The 15,377-nt window shown below is 54.8% G+C and overlaps 1 protein-coding gene across 2 annotated transcripts; it reads left to right on the forward strand.

Annotated features, from left to right (window-relative positions):
* The first annotated feature begins 9,364 nt into the window (after positions 1-9,364).
* Positions 9,365-13,300, forward strand: NUDT22 (nudix hydrolase 22). Of its 2 annotated transcripts, none has more exons than XM_075130398.1 (6): positions 9,365-9,632; positions 10,921-11,434; positions 11,673-11,780; positions 11,858-11,955; positions 12,595-12,688; positions 12,944-13,300. In XM_075130398.1, exons 2-6 carry the CDS (start codon positions 10,967-10,969, stop codon positions 13,046-13,048), a joined length of 873 nt encoding a protein of 290 aa, XP_074986499.1. In that variant the 5' UTR covers positions 9,365-9,632; positions 10,921-10,966; the 3' UTR covers positions 13,049-13,300. The 2 variants fall into 2 exon arrangements, with proteins under 2 accessions (XP_074986499.1, XP_048715399.1); XM_048859442.2 differs by lacking the exon at positions 9,365-9,632 and adding an exon at positions 9,692-9,787.
* Positions 13,301-15,377: the final 2,077 nt, after the last annotated feature.

Below are 15,377 nucleotides of genomic sequence, written 5' to 3' on the forward strand. Positions count from 1 at the left end.
TGGACTAGAATAAAAGGGATGGCATTAGAAAGTGTTAGCTCACATGTTAAAAGCGTCTAACCTAGCTCCCAATTTTACTACCTAGACAGATTTCACTATCCTACCAGGGGACCTATCTGCATCTTTAGGCACCTAAATCTCTTTTAAAATCTGATTCTTAGCCCTTCAGTCTGGACCAACAAAATCAGCATCAGTCAATTACACCTAGGACATAGTCCTGGAAAGGACCTGTGGGGTCACTGAGTCTAGTCCCAGCTACTGCAGGCAACACCATCATATAATCCCGGACATAAATTTATCAAATTCGATGCTCGAACTAGTTTTGTTGTTTGCCCTCAGCTGCTCCAGAACTCCCTCCTCTGACGGGCAGAAACCCTCTTCTCATTTCCAGCTAAAATTTATTCCTGTCCAGTTTATCCCCATTGTTCTTGTGCCAACATTGTCCTTTAGCTTCAATAGTTCTTCCTCCCTCCCTGGGATCCCTTCCGGAATGGATATATTTATAGAGAGCAACCAGATCCCCTCTCAGCCTTCATCTTGTCAGGTTAAACAAGCCCAACTCTTTCAGTCTCCTCTCATAAAATTGGCTCTCCATTCCCCTGATCAGCCTAGAAGCACTTCTCTGCATGCAACATAACCAAAGCTACTTTGACCAAATGACAAACTCTGCTCCACACCTGGATATAACTTAATATTCCCTGAGTTTAAGGCCCAAATTCAGAGTGTTGTTTAATTTTTTTTTAAGTTTTACCAAACACAGTAATAAATGTCTTTGTGACGTTAAAAACCCCCACAACACAATCAAATAGAATTAGATTCTTTGGGTGAATATCCACACACACACCCGATCAGCCTCCCACCCATATGAACAAAGAATGCTGTTCACATGGCTCTGATACTGATTCAGGTCACAATAGAAATAATTTATAAGAGGGAAGACTGTTAAAGGAAAGATTTCAATCATTTAAACATTGGATGGTCTTGTGATTAAATAATAATCCCTAGCTCTTATCTAGCACTTTTCAACAGTAGATCTCAAAGCACTTTACAAAGAAGGTCAGCATCATTATCCCCTTTTTACAAATGGGGAAACTGAGGCACAGAGAGAGGAAGTGACTTGCCCAATGTCACCCAAGATTGAAGCACTGAACTGGGACCCAGGAGATCTGGGCTCAGTTCCTGGCTCTGCCATTGGACTCCCCGTGTGGGAAAGTAATTCAGTCTCTCTGGGCCTTAGTTTCCCTGTCTATAAAAGAGGGGATGATCTTTCCTGTCTGTTTAGACTGTAAGCACTTTGCAGGTAGGGACTGTATTTTCCTGTGTGACACTTAGCACAATGGAGGGGCCTTACTCTTGGTCAGGGTCTGTGCAGCACCACAGTGGGGGCTCCAGTCTCAGACAGGTCTGTACAGTGCCTGGTACAATGGGGGGCTGATCTCTGTCCAGCACGGCCGTCCGGCACCCAGCACAATGTGTTGGGGCCTCTAGGCGCTATTGTAATACACATAATAATAAATAGTCAGATGGGAATTAAAGATCAAATCTCAAAAGGTGGCCGGAGATTTTTGGTGCCTGACTCAAGAGGCCCAGAGGTGCTGAGCACCCACAGCTCCCTGAGCACCCACAGCTTCTGGGTGCTGATTAGGCCCCAAGCCCAGCCCCCCAGGTGTGTCCAGCTTGGCCCCCTAACTTGAAAGGGCCTTTTCCATTAAATCACTTTAGCTTTCACCAGCCAGTTGGGAACAGGGGTAAATCACAGCGTGTGAGCCAACAGCTCTGCCCACCCCGGAAGAGCCACGCCCTGCCAGAGAAAGGGCTCTGCGGCTGGGGGTACACTCACCAGTGGGGGATATGATGCGGGAGGGGGAATGGGTGACAGTGGGGGGGCGGGTACAGGGGGGAAGAGGTGGGGGGGTGCAGGTGCCACAGGGGAGGGTACAACGGTGTGTGCGGGGCAGAGTTGTCACGGGGGGAAAAAGTTGCTGCCGGGGAAGGGGGCAGATACTGCAGGGGGGCAGTTACTACAGGGGGCGGGGGCATTAGTGTGGGGGTCACTTGCTGCGGGTGGGCAACAGTGGAGGCTGCAAGGGATAAAAAGGGGGCGAACTAGGGGGGCCAGGCTGATGGGGAAGGGGGCGCTCAGGGCAGGGGACAAAGGAGCTCCCTGGAGGCGCAGGGCCTGCACGGGGCGGGGGGAGGGGGACCGGTTGCCATAGAGACTCACACTCTGGGCCCCCGCCGCCATTTTCCAGCCTCCTCCTGCAGCAGCTGCCCGGCCCCGCCCGCCGGGGAGGCGGGGCGACGGCCGGGCCCCGCCCCCAGCCACGGCTATTGGGCGCCGTGGCGGAGGCGGGCTGGCCGAGAAGGGTGGAGCTCTGCGCTGCCGCTTGGCGCTAGTCCGGAACAGCGGGGCCTCTGCGGGACAGGGGTCTAGCCACTGCCCCGCGCTGGGAGTCAGAACGCCTGGGTTCCGTCCCAGCGCTGGGAGGGCAGTGGGGGCTGGGAGCCAGGACGCCTGGGTTCCGTCCCAGCGCTGGGAGGGCAGTGGGGGCTGGGAGCCAGGACGCCTGGGTTCTGTCCCAGCGCTGGGAGGGCAGTGGGGGCTGGGAGCCAGGGCGCCTGGGTTCCGTCCCAGCGCTGGGAGGGCAATGGGGGCTGGGAGCCAGGACGCCTGGGTTCCGTCCCAGCGCTGGGAGGGCAATGGGGGCTGGGAGCCAGGACGCCTGGGTTCCGTCCCAGCGCTGGGAGGGCAATGGGGGCTGGGAGCCAGGACGCCTGGGTTCCGTCCCAGCGCTGGGAGGGCAATGGGGGCTGGGAGCCAGGACGCCTGGGTTCTGTCCCAGCGCTGGGAGGGCAGTGGGGGCTGGGAGCCAGGACGCCTGGGTTCTGTCCCAGCGCTGGGAGGGCAGTGGGGGCTGGGAGCCAGGGCGCCTGGGTTCTGTCCCAGCGCTGGGAGGGCAGTGGGGGCTGGGAGCCAGGGCGCCTGGGTTCTGTCCCAGCGCTGGGAGGGCAGTGGGGGCTGGGAGCCAGGGCGCCTGGGTTCTATCGCCAGCCCACCGCTGACTTGCTGCCCATTGTAAGGCAGCACAAGCCTGTAAACCCCTGAGGTCGGGCTCTTCTGCCGCCTAGCCCCCAAAACAGACCTTCAGGACCCGCTATGAGAGGGTGGGGGCTGGAACACAGACTTCAGCTCCCTGCCTGCGCTAACACATTCGGTTCCCATGATCCCCAGTGCTGCCCTCACGCTTTTCTAGCCTGCTGGAGCCCTCCAAGGCTCTCCCCTCAGCCGCTTCCACCTCGCCACCTTCATTCAGGATCCCCAGCGCGGAACAGACACTAATGGCAACAACTGTTAAATCAACCTCTGTTTCCCCACCTGGCCCCCTTCCCTGCATGGCTGCTTCCCTCCACTGTTAGGATTCACTGGGCAGCTGAGCACCTCTTTGTTCCCTTACGCTGCTCTGGCCTCAATGACGGTGCACCAGCTGGAAGTAGCAATGGGCAGATGCCAGGGAATTCAGCTGCTGCCTCCATGCATAGAGTGTAGTGTAGCATTACTCCCTTCTGACCTCCACAGTTAGCCAAAATTCAGGGTAATGTCAGTTAGGATTGAAGCTGGGCAACATTTTTCAGCCAAAACATTGCGCCCAAAAATGCAGATTTAGGTTGACCGAAAAATTTTGTGAATGTGTGTCAAATTTGCCAAATTGTTTTGTTTTTTAAAAAATCCAAAATATGTTGTAATTTTTGAAAGGAAAAATTTCAGGTTTTCCAGTTCAAAATGACTTGTCCTTTCAAACTTTACTTTGATTTTATTTTAACAACATTCAGAGAACGCATAAAGTTTGGAAACCAAATGGTTTGATTGAAACAGGATTTTTTTCCCCAACTTTTTGATTCACTGGCAAATTTGAAAAACTTTCAGTTCGAGTCAACCCTAGTTGTCTTCAATTTTTCAGAATGGTCAGCAAACTGGAAAATCAATTGTTTCCCCATCTCTTGTTTGGAGGAAAAATTGATAGTGGAGTCAGGTATCTTTGGTGCAGTTCTGTTTGTCTAAAAAGATTGCACAAAGTCCTGCTTCCCTGAACGCAGGAGGAATCAAACTGGAGACCGTTTCTTTGCTCACAGTCCCAAGCCTCTTTCAGGTAGCACTTAACCCAAAAAGCTCTCACTGTCACTGGGCTTTTCTCCCTGCTTGTCCAGGCTGAGCCCCTGGCTTTCTGATCCTTCTCAGCTTCTCTCTCTCATGCACACCTCTGCTAAAATGATACCCATCAAACACCTCTGCCCACGTGCACCTTGTTTGGGGAATGTGACATATGCCTGTGGTTGGGGTGGAGGTCCCTATTATTTCATACAGTTTTAAGGACAGAAGGGACCATCAGTCCTCCTGTACAGCACAGGCCACTTAGTTTTGCTCACTTACCCCTATATTGAGCCCAATGACTTCAGTTTGCCCAGAGCATTTCGGTCCTCCTCAGGAAACTAAACGGTTGTGTGCTGCAGGCAAAGAACAGGAGAAACCAAATGGCCACCTAAGCCCGAGGGCCCAGTGATGGCAGGGAATTGATGAGGTAAGACAGATGACCCACACACACACAGTGACCCATGCTGCAGAGAAAGGTGAAAAAACACAAAGGTCCCTGCCAATCTGACTAGAGGGAAATTTCTCCCTGACCCCAAATCTGATGATCTGCTAGATCCTGAGCAAGCAGCCAGGCAGCTAGACAGAGGATTAACTGGATTCTGAACCACCTCAGAGCCTGGCCTACCCTCTCTAGTGTCCAGTCTCCAATCCCTGATGCTTCAGAGGAATGCAAAAAAAGCCAAACAAACCTAGAACACACCAGGCCAATTGTGCATTGGGGGTAAAATTCCTTCCTGACCCATTTCAGCCACCTGAAAAGGAGTGTAATTGCTTTTACATGTGTCCCAGATGAAGGGCAGTGTTTACACCCACTGGTTTGAACAATCTTTCACCTCACCCATAACAGTCGGAAAAATGGGAATTGCCAGACTGGATCAGAGTCATGGCCCATTTAAGTCCAATGTCCTGTCTCTGACAGAGACCGGAACCAGATGATTCAGAGGAAGGTGTGAGAATCACACAGTGGGCAGATACAGAGTAATCTGCCCTCATGAAGGTTTGATCCAACCCCTAATAGAGACTGGCTTAAACCCTGAAACACAAGTATTTATGTCCCTTCCAATCCTCTTGTAAAACTGTTCACTACGACAACTCTGGAGGTTGTGGTGAGCCCTGCAAATGCCCCATTGCTCTTTGAAGTTCCTGGCTTCAATTTAAAAGTAAACATCTTTATTACTGCCTGTGTGATTGTAGCAGCTAGAGGCCTCAGCTGAGACCATGGCCTTGTGGGCGCTGCACAAACCCTGACCGAGATCAAGCCCTTGTTGTGGTGGGTGCTGCACAGAACCTGACTAAGATCAGGGCCCTCATTGTGCCAGGTGCTTCATGGACCAGGCCAACATTAGTGCCTTATTCTGACGGGCACTGCACAGACACACAGCGAGAGTCTGTTCCTGCCCTAAAGAGTTTACAGTCCAAAGGACAGATTATTATCCCATTTTACAGATGGGGAAATGGAAGCACAGAGAGACTGAAGGGCTAGACCCAATAAGGGACATATGCTGAGTGTTGCAATGCCTAACTCTTGCTGCCTAGTGGCATCCTGAACCTTGAGTTGGGAATCCATGCACTATATGGGGAGAGTTAAGCGCAGAGGACAGGAATTCTCAGAAGCCAGCAGGGTGAGCAGGGACCCATCTAAGTTAGCAAGGAGTGAAGTGCACAGGAAACGGGGGGAGCTTAGGGACCAGATTCACAAAGATACTTAGGCACCTAACTCCCATTGAGCTGGCCCTCTACGCACCTCCCTTTGCTTGGGATTCTCAGCCACGAATCCTCTCCTGCAGCCAGGCAACTAAGCCAGGATATTCCTTTCTTGAATAAAAGCACAGAAACTCCATCATACCTAATAGCCTAGTGGTTAGGCTACTCTCCTGGGATGAGGCAGGTTTGGGTCCCTGCTCCAAGAAATATTTAATATTTATTCAAAGTGAAATAGCTTTAACAGAAGAGAATGATAGAGAGAGACCCATCCGAGAGTACCCTAGAGCTAGGCTTGGCAGAGTGTGATTTTTGCATGCGTATATATACATCTTCTGCTGCCTAATTCCTATATAAGTTTGACAGATAATATCCATGTTTATTTGTAAGCTTTTTTAAAATCAATGTAAGTGTTCACAGTTGCAGGAAATTATGCGTAGAGATCAGACAATGGGTGCGGGGGTTAGACAATAATTATTTAATGGCAACAGACGTTGGGTTTCAAAAAGTTAAAGCTTTATAACTGTTAAAACACCAATTGTCAACATCACATGTCCAAATATACCAAGTAAATATACTTAAATCAAACTCTTCTAAGTTCTCAAGCCACATTTCTCTTACTTCGCCTGTCTGTACATTGCAGTTATTATCAATAGAAATATTTTTGTAAGTTTGTGTGTGTAGGTGAAATCGATGTCTGGCCATATTTGCTGATCAAAATCTTGTCCTTCCAAGCCTACCTGTTGCCCAGTGGTCAGGGTGATCTGCTGGGTTGTGGGAGACCGAGCTGAACCTGAGTGTCCCACATCTCAGGCGTGTGCCCTGACCACTGAGCTCCTGGCTATTTTACACACACGCTGCCTGATAGGTGTGCTCTGAGCACGCCTGCTGGATGGGACCCTGCTCAGGGGAATGTCTAGTAAAGTTTGAGAATCCCACTGCAGTTGAGGAACGAACAAGGGCTCTCAGTAGCTGTGGGGTGACATAAGGACTTAGTGACTGTCTGTAGAGTTAGGTGGCAGCTGAGTGGGGATTTTGGGAATGTCAGTGGCACTTAAATGTTGAACTTAGGCACCTACAGAGGCAGACACCTGAGTCCCTTTGTGGATCTTGACCAAAATGATTTGTCCAGAGTCACATAGGTAGTTTGTGGCAGAGATGGATATTGAGCCCAAATGTCCTGTACCCCAATGCAGCACCTTAACCACACCACAGTCATTCCTCTCATTTGCATTTGAAGTAGCCACATAGATAACTGATTTTAATGGCTGTGAAGGGCCTGCTCTGAGTTCCCAAGGGACCTGCCATGCCCAGCGTGTGCCCATTCAATGGCTGACATGAGGCAAAATGCCCAGGCAAAGCAGCTCAAAGCCAACACAGGGACTCTAAGGGGGAGGCAGTAGCTAAGCAGATCTGGGGCTCTGTGTCAGCTTCAATGGTGTTGTGGGAATGAGACCAGGAGGGGGGGCACAAGACCATTGGCAACAATCCCCCTTTTGTCAGCATGGCTGCGATGACCTCATCCTGTCCCGGGGGACAATGCCCCCCGTGTTCCCTGGCTGGGGGATCCGCGACAATGAGCCCAGTCAGGGCTGGCAAGCGGAAGTGGAGCCAGGGGAGCGGGGCAGCTATGCCCCATGGAGTGGGGGTGACAGGGAGAGCTGGCCCCCCACAATGTGACAGGGAGGTTAATAAATGCAGGGGGGAGAGGGCTGGGGTTTCCTGCCATCTGGGAGCTTTGAAGCTCTCACTACGGTCCATCTCCCCAGCCATGAACACACACCTGGAGGGAGAGTTAGCCCTAGAGGGGAACCACTTGCCCAGAGTTGCTGGCAAAGCCAGGATTAGAACCTAGGAGTCCAGGTGTGTGGGTGTGTGTGGGGTGGGTGTTAGGTCTCATGGTTGTGTGGCCCCGCCACCAAAGGTGGGGGGGGATTAGGGAGAATAGACAATGGACTCAGATGGGACAGAGCTCCCACTTCTTCACCCCACCCACCCCAGGATGAACATTTGGGGCAGGGTTCACACTAGTCACACTAGTCACTGTGTCCCCATGGCAACGATGTGGCAGAAATACACCCAGAGTGCAGGATGACTCAAAGGGCCCCTTCCAACCACAAGACCTGACTCCTCGCTCAGAGTGGGGATAAAATCCAGTGGTCCTGACGCCCATCCCCCCTGCTCTAGCCCACTGGACCACAGTCCAGGATACAACCTAGGAGTCTTGGCTCTCACTATCCCACCGCTGACCATAAGATACTTTTCTCTCCCAGGAGCTGGATAGTCAGGACTCAGGTTCTCTCACCAGCTCTGGGAGGGGAGTGGGGTCTAATGGTTAGAGCAGGAGGGCTAGGAAACAGAACTCCTGGGTTCTCTCACCAGCGGTGGGAGGAGAGGTGTGCGTGTGCGCATGTGTGTGCACATGCAGGTCCCCTCCCCAGGTTTGCAATGGCTCCATTCATTAGAGATCTGCCCCAGAAAAGCCGTATCTAATCTGACTTGTAATTGGTACTAATTAGCGTTAATCACAGTGGGAAACACAGACCGGGGACCTTGGCTGGGAATGGGGGACAGAATGGAGCTGCTAATGAGTGGAATAGTGGGTTTTTTTTCTCTTTCTACTGCTTTATTTTTAAAATCGCTTGTGTTTTCCCAGACAGGCCGAGCCAGCAGGACCATGAGGAGCTATCCCTGCTGGCAGAATCATGTTTTTACTGGCTGATTAAAGCCACGATTTCCAGCTACTTGGAACTTTAAATAAGTAAGAACCTTAGAGATCTCGCACGCTCATTGGTCAAATCTTCCCAGCAGAATAAGCAGCAGCTTTCCGACCGGCTTGCTCAGCCACACAAATAATTTTCTTTTGGTGAATCTGTGCTTAGCCTTGTGTGAGGGATCAGGAAGCATCCGTAAAGTGACCATATTCGGGTGTCATGTCCGAGATTTCTATCCCCCCAATAAGAGTGTTGCAAAAGTTTGGCAAGTCCCGATTCCTCCCCCCACCCATCTCCCAGAGCTGGGGATAGAATCCAGGCGCCCTGACTCTCAGCTCCCTTGTTTCTAACCCACTAGACCCCACTCCCCTCCCACAGTTCATTCACATCAGCGGTGCTCCACTGGCATGACAAGCATTGTCATACATGTTCGATAAACTCAGATGCCTCTGATTTCTGCCAGGGGGTGGGTACAACCCTGCCTATAAGGGGAAGGGTCACACACTGTGTATTTTGGCTCCATGCCCACGTCACTCCTGTCCATTGGAACCCCCTGGTGACTGAAATGCTCCTCATAAAGTGGTGTGGGAGGAGCTGTCTGGGAGCTTGAGCCATCTAGTCACATGCTGGAGACATAGGGTGGAATGGGCAGGGAGCTTGAGCCACCCAGCTGGGTCTTGAGCCATGGGGTGGCATCTCTGGTGGGGAGCTACAGCCACCCAGCTGGGTAGCAGAGCCACCAGGCAACACAGCTGGCAGCAAGCTAGAGCCACCCAGCTGGATACTGGAGGCATGGGGTGGCCCAGGCGGCAGGGAGCTAGAGCCACCCAGCCAGATACCAGACTCTCGGGGCAGCACAGCCAGCAAGGAGCTAGAGAGGTCCCTTCCAACCCTGATATTCTATGAGACCCCCAGCTGGATACTGGAGCCATGGTGCAGCGCAGCCGGCAAGAAGCTAGAGCCACCCAGCTGGATGAATACTGGAGCCATGGTGCAGCGCAGCCGGCAGGAAGCTAGAGCCACCCAGCTGGATACTGGAGCCACGGGGCGGCAGAGGCAGCTGGGAGGTAGAGCCACCCAAACAGACACCAGAGCCATAGGTCGGCACAGCCGGCAGGGAGCTACAGCCACCCTGAACCAATCAGCGCGGCCGCAGGCAGCAGCTGACTTCCGGGAAGGGGGCAGCTGGGGCCGGGCCGTGGAGCTGGAACTGGAGTTGGAGGTAGCGAGCCCGCCGCGGAGCCCGGTGCGGGGCCGCGGAGCGGAGCGCCCGGGGCTCCCGCGCTGGGGCCGGGCTGTGCCGTGGGGTGAATGGCCCCACAAGGTGCCAGGGGCAGGCTGCCCTGCAGGGCTGGGGTCAGCCGGCAGCAGCCCCGCCCCCGTGCTCCTTGCCGCCGGGGAGGCGGGGCTGTCCGGTTTATGGGCAGCCAGGAGAATAGAGACGGGGTCCACGGCTCCCAGCTCTAACCGCTAGACCCCATTCCCCTCCCAGAGCTGGGGATAGAATCCAAGTGTCCGGGATCCTAGCCCCACCCCCCAGCTCTCATCAGTACAGCCCCAATTATATGTGTGTGGAGTTTAACTGGCAGCTTTGGGGTCTCACCCGTAATGACCCCACCATCCCTACGGGCCCCTTCCCCGGTCAGAGGGGATGGCATGAGCCTGTGGTACTTCCCCTCTAGGAAGTGGCTGAAGCCAATCCCCACCCCAATCTGCTCAATGCACCAAGCAGCCTTAGGGCACACGCATTCTGTGGGCGAGGGGCTTCTCAGTGGGATGGGGGAGGTGTGCGGTGCCCATGCAGCCAGTTTGCCGGGGCAGTGGGATGGCATGTGGGGCCCGTGGGGCCCTCTCTCTGGGGCAGTGGGAGCCAGATCTCCAGGTGAGTGGGGGAGGCTTAGTGCCCCTGGGGCCAGGTCTCTTTGGCAGTAGAGGAAGGGGGGTGTCATCCATGGGCCTAGATCTCCTGGGCAGGAAGGGGGCATGCAGTGCCCATGGGGTCAGTTCTCTGGGGCAGTGTGGGGAGGTACAGCATCCATGGGGCAATCAGGGGCATGTGGTGTCCTTGGGACCAGCTTTCTGGGTGGGTGCAGTGCCTATGGGGCCAGCTCTCTGGGGCAATGGAGGGCATGTAGTGGACATGGGGACAGCTCTCTAGCTTAGGTGGGGGAGGGGTGTGTGGTGCCCATGGAACTGGCTCTCCAGGGTCAGGGGAGGAACACAGTGCTCATGGAACCATCTCTTTAGGGCAGTGTGGGGCCTTGGTATCCATGGGTTTGGCTCTCCAGGGTGTGCGTCATGGAGTAGTAGCCTGGCAGAGAAGCTGAGTGATCCCCATCTTTTCCTCCCTCCCAGATGCCCTGAGTCTGGTGTCCAGGGACAGGGGGCACAGGGAAGCACCATGGACCCTGAGATCTCTATCATGCTGCAGTGTCCGTCTCCCAAGGGCCTGGCAGAGACAGAGGTGCAGGCTGAGCTCTCCCCAGCCTACAACCGACGCCAGCTGCCTGGGGGCCAGGCCTGGATCGACGCTGTCTGGGAGGCCCGGTGCAGCCACAGCCCCTGGCTTTTCAACGGCTCCAAATTCCGGCTACACTCAGCCCAGCTGGATGGGGGCTCCCTGACCTTTCGCCTGGGCCTCACCTGCTACAAGGACTTCCTGGGCACCAACCGGGCTGGCATGGCCAGGCACCTTCAGCAGCAGGGGCAGCAGGACTTTGGGGACAGCCAGGCCTACCTGGCAGAGCCACTGGGAGTGGGTGCCATGGTGCATACTGCCGATGACTGCTTCATCTTCCTAAGGCGCAGCCTGAGGGTGGGCGAGGCACCTGGCCTCGTAGACATCCCCGGGGGGCATCCTGAGCCACAGGTGGGTCCACCCAGCACCCCTAGAATGGAAAGGCCCCAGCTCCCATTCCCCACCCCCGATGCAGCCAGTTCTCCCCCACCCTGGGAAACCTTAAATCCCACTTCCTGCCCCCACTGCACATCTCCTGGACTCCCTGTAAGCGCAGGGATGTTTTTTTTCCTGGCATCCACCTCCCTTGCTGTGTTCCACTCCAGAGGTGGCTGCATTTCCTGACCCTGGGCTCCTTCCTCTGCTGCAGGCTGTGGTGGGGGACGTCCCAGAAGAATCCATCCGTTCGGAGGATCTCCCCAGACAGATGGTCGTCAAGGAGATCTTCACCTCCATCCTGCGGGAGATCCGAGATGAGGTGAGAGATGTGGAGTATTGGCTGTTGGTGTCTCTGTGCTCTGCTGCCCTTCACTAACCTGCCTCCCTGCTCCATAGGTCAACCTGTCACTGCCCACCCTAAGCCAGCCAGTGCTGCTGGGCATTGCTCGGAACCAGACCAGCGCAGGTCGGGCCAGCGCTGAGTTCTATGTCAGGTAATGGGGCTAACTCAGTGCACAGAGAGGTCCTCGGCTACAGGGAGAGCTCAGGAGGCAGAGGCCCGGTTTGGCAGATCAGGCGCAGGCACTGTTGATTTAACTGCTGGCTTAAACCCATTTCCTGACTGTTTGGATCTAGAAGCTAGAGGAACCCTGAAATTGGTGATTGATGGGATGGATCCAATCAGAAGTTGAAGTGCAACCTCCCCCCACATGCTGGGGCCCTGGCTTCCTCTGCCATATCCTCCCTATCCCCCAGCCAAAATAAACGTACTAGCATGGTGCCAAGACTGGGGCCTCACATTGTGCCAGGTGCTGCACAGACACACAGTGAGACAGTCCCTGCCCTAAGGAGGTCGCAGTCTAACTAGACAGAAGAAGGATAGTTATCCACATTTTACAGATGGGTAAACTGAGGCACATAGCAGGGATGCCACTTGCCCAAGGTCACAGAGAGAGTCAGTGGCAGAGCTAGGAATAGAACCCGGGTGTCGTGAGTCCCAGTCCTGTGCTATTACCACAAGGTCAGGCTTCAACTTTGCTGCCCATAGAGACAGAGAATAAACAGGGGTAGCTGCCATTGGACCTCAGGCCCGGTTGTCTCCGTTCTGCTAATGGAGCTGCCCCATGTCCCAGGTGCAGTCTGACGTCGGAGCAGGTGAAGCAGAGATATGAGATCGGGGGGCCTGAAGCTCAGGAATCCACTGGCATCATCTTTATCAAGAGAGAGGTAAGGAGAGGGCACAGCCTGGCAGATGGGAATAGAACCCAGGAGTCCTGACTCCTGGTCCCCCTTCTCCAATCCACTGGACCCCACTCCCCTCTTAGATCTGGGAACTGAACTCCGGAGTCATGGGGGAGTCCCTGCTCTCCCAGCTCCTGTGGTCGATAAGGGTCACACGTGAGCTCTGGGTGGTGCCGGCAGGTACCCTGCCTCCCTGCTCCCTGGTACTGACCCCGTGGTGTCCCTGTGCTTCCCCTGCAGGACGTCCTGACTCTGGAGCAGACCGGAGAGATGTGGAGGGAGCTGTGCCCATCTGCCAAGGGGGCTGTCAGACTCTACACCCTGGTGCAGGGTGGGGGGCAGTGACAGGAAGGGTACCGACCTCCCAGGTCACCATGGGGCTTATCTGTGCCAAATTGGGCATCGACAGACCCTGCAAGCTCTCTGCACACACCAGCCCTATGTCATGGAGCCAGCAGGAGGGGGATCACTGCAGGACCAGACTCACCTTTCCAGGGGCAGGGCCCTGCCCTGCCCTGATCTGGGTCCAGTTCTGGCTGTTTTACCCATTGCTGTTGAGAACCCATCTCCCAATAAAGAATTTATTCTTTGACTGCAGTGGCAGGTGCTAAGCCTCTGGCATGATCCCATTTACCAGAATGCACTGGGCTGGCCCAGCCTGGAAGGAGGCAGCAGCACCTCCCCATACCCTCCTATCTGGATGATCTCAGCCAGCTGCCACCAGAACTGAAGAGCGAGAGAGAGAGTGGGGGAGGGACTGGCTAGCTCAGGGGAGTGTGGAGTGTGATTCGGGGGTCTTTCCCCTTTAGGGGGCACTGGCACTTGGCCTTTCCCTGCTTTAGCCCCTTCCCCAAGGGCTACATGAGCTCTAGGGGGAATCCCCATGCCCCAGAGGGGGGCTGGTGCACCCTGGAGACTCTGATGGGCCTGGGGCACCATCCCCATGCTAAGGAGGATGAGGGACACTGGGTTCCCCAGCTCTCTGGCCTGCATTGTCTAGTCTTACTATGCGGCAACCCCTCAGCCGGCCCTCTTGCCCCAGGGCTGGATACAGTACTAGTCGCTCATGATGATAATACAGAGGCTTCTGCCCCATCTCCCCTCCCAGAACCAGGGAGAGAAACCAGGAGTCCTGACTCCCAACCCCATGTTCTAACCACTGGACCACACACACACCCCTCAGGTAGAGAGGGGACAAAATTCCTGGGTTCTATCCTGGGCTCAGTGGGATGTGGGGGTCTAGTGGTTAGATCTGGGCAGGATCTTTCCCTAGTCAAAGCTGGGCAGTGGATGGGGTTGGCCCTGCATACCTATGGACATCCCATTCATGTCTGGAGGCGTCAGCCATAGGGGCCCTGGAGACATTAATCCTGGTCTCGGCCGGCCCGAGGGCAGCTCAGCCCCTAATCGGCTCAAGGAGGGGTGAATGGCTAGCTTGATGGTGAGGCCTGGAATCCCAGATGATTAATTGTATTCAAGTTGCCAATAAGCTGGATAATCGGAGCTGAGTGGAGGGAACGCCTAAAGCTTTGAGATGCAGCCTTCTCTCACGCCATCCCAGCCTAGGATCGCCCCTGTGGGAGACCATGGACTATGGATGGATACTTCCCACCAACCCCATCTGTCCTGAGTCCTCTTGGCCTTCTCCCCATAAATTGCATTAATCTGCCGTGCCCCAACCCTGGGGGAAACTGAGGCACGGATAAGGTGACGGATGTGCCTGATGTCACACAGTGAGGTGGTAAAATCAGGAATAGAATCTACACGTCCTGATGCCCAGCCCCGCTGCTGTAACCACTAGGATTCCCTCCCTACCCAGAGCTGATAGTAAACTTTATCATCATCATCATCATCATATTCTTTGCAACTGCCTTGGCTGGTGGAATGAACTAGGCCAAGGGTGCGGGAGTCAGGGCCTCCCCCAGCTGTCCGTATCAGAGGGTGGTGCTGCGGAAAGGGCTCTGTGCTTCAAGGAGGTGAAAGGTGACTCTAGGAGCACAAGGTGCTGCCACAAGCCAGTCTGACTCACTGAGTCACCTCCTGCTGGCCAGGGGCTGCTGTCATGGCCTCAGCTACCCTCAGCCCCTGCCCCCAACCCCAACTTTAACCCCTAGACCCCACTCCCTGCCCCGTGCTGAGGATAGAACCCAGGAGACCTGACTCCTAGCTCCTACCCAGAGAGTGGATTGCACAGTGTGGGGTACCTCATCCTTAGCCTCAGTTTACCTGTTCTTAATTTCACCCCATTTTTTCCTCATTTACCCCCCATAACACCCTCTTTTCCTGCCCTTCCCCATCTCCCATTGCCCTGGCTTAGGGTGGGGCTGGCATCTGGGACGATTCCTTCTGTAGCAGGGCTGTGGCCCTTCAAACCCCCTTTGCAAACAAGAGACCCAGCAGCTGGCAGCCAGAGCTGGAGCTGCCTGCAGAGCGGGTGTGGGGCGCCACCATGTGTGGCCAGGCAGCAGTGCTGGGCCTGCTGCAGGGTCTGGACTCAGCCCAGAGTAGAGAGGGAAGGGGGCGGATGGATAGATGGGGATAGGCAGGCAGGTGGAGAGAGTGACCTGAAGAAGAGCCCTGTGAAAGCTTGGGAAGTAGGTCTAATAAGAGCTATTACTCCGTGCGCCCTGTCTGACTCAGATAGGTGGGCCTGGGCCTAGACAGACAGTCAGAG

The sequence above is a fragment of the Caretta caretta genome, chromosome 7 (assembly GCF_965140235.1).
Source record: "Caretta caretta isolate rCarCar2 chromosome 7, rCarCar1.hap1, whole genome shotgun sequence".
In the NCBI taxonomy this organism is placed as follows: domain Eukaryota; kingdom Metazoa; phylum Chordata; order Testudines; family Cheloniidae; genus Caretta; species Caretta caretta.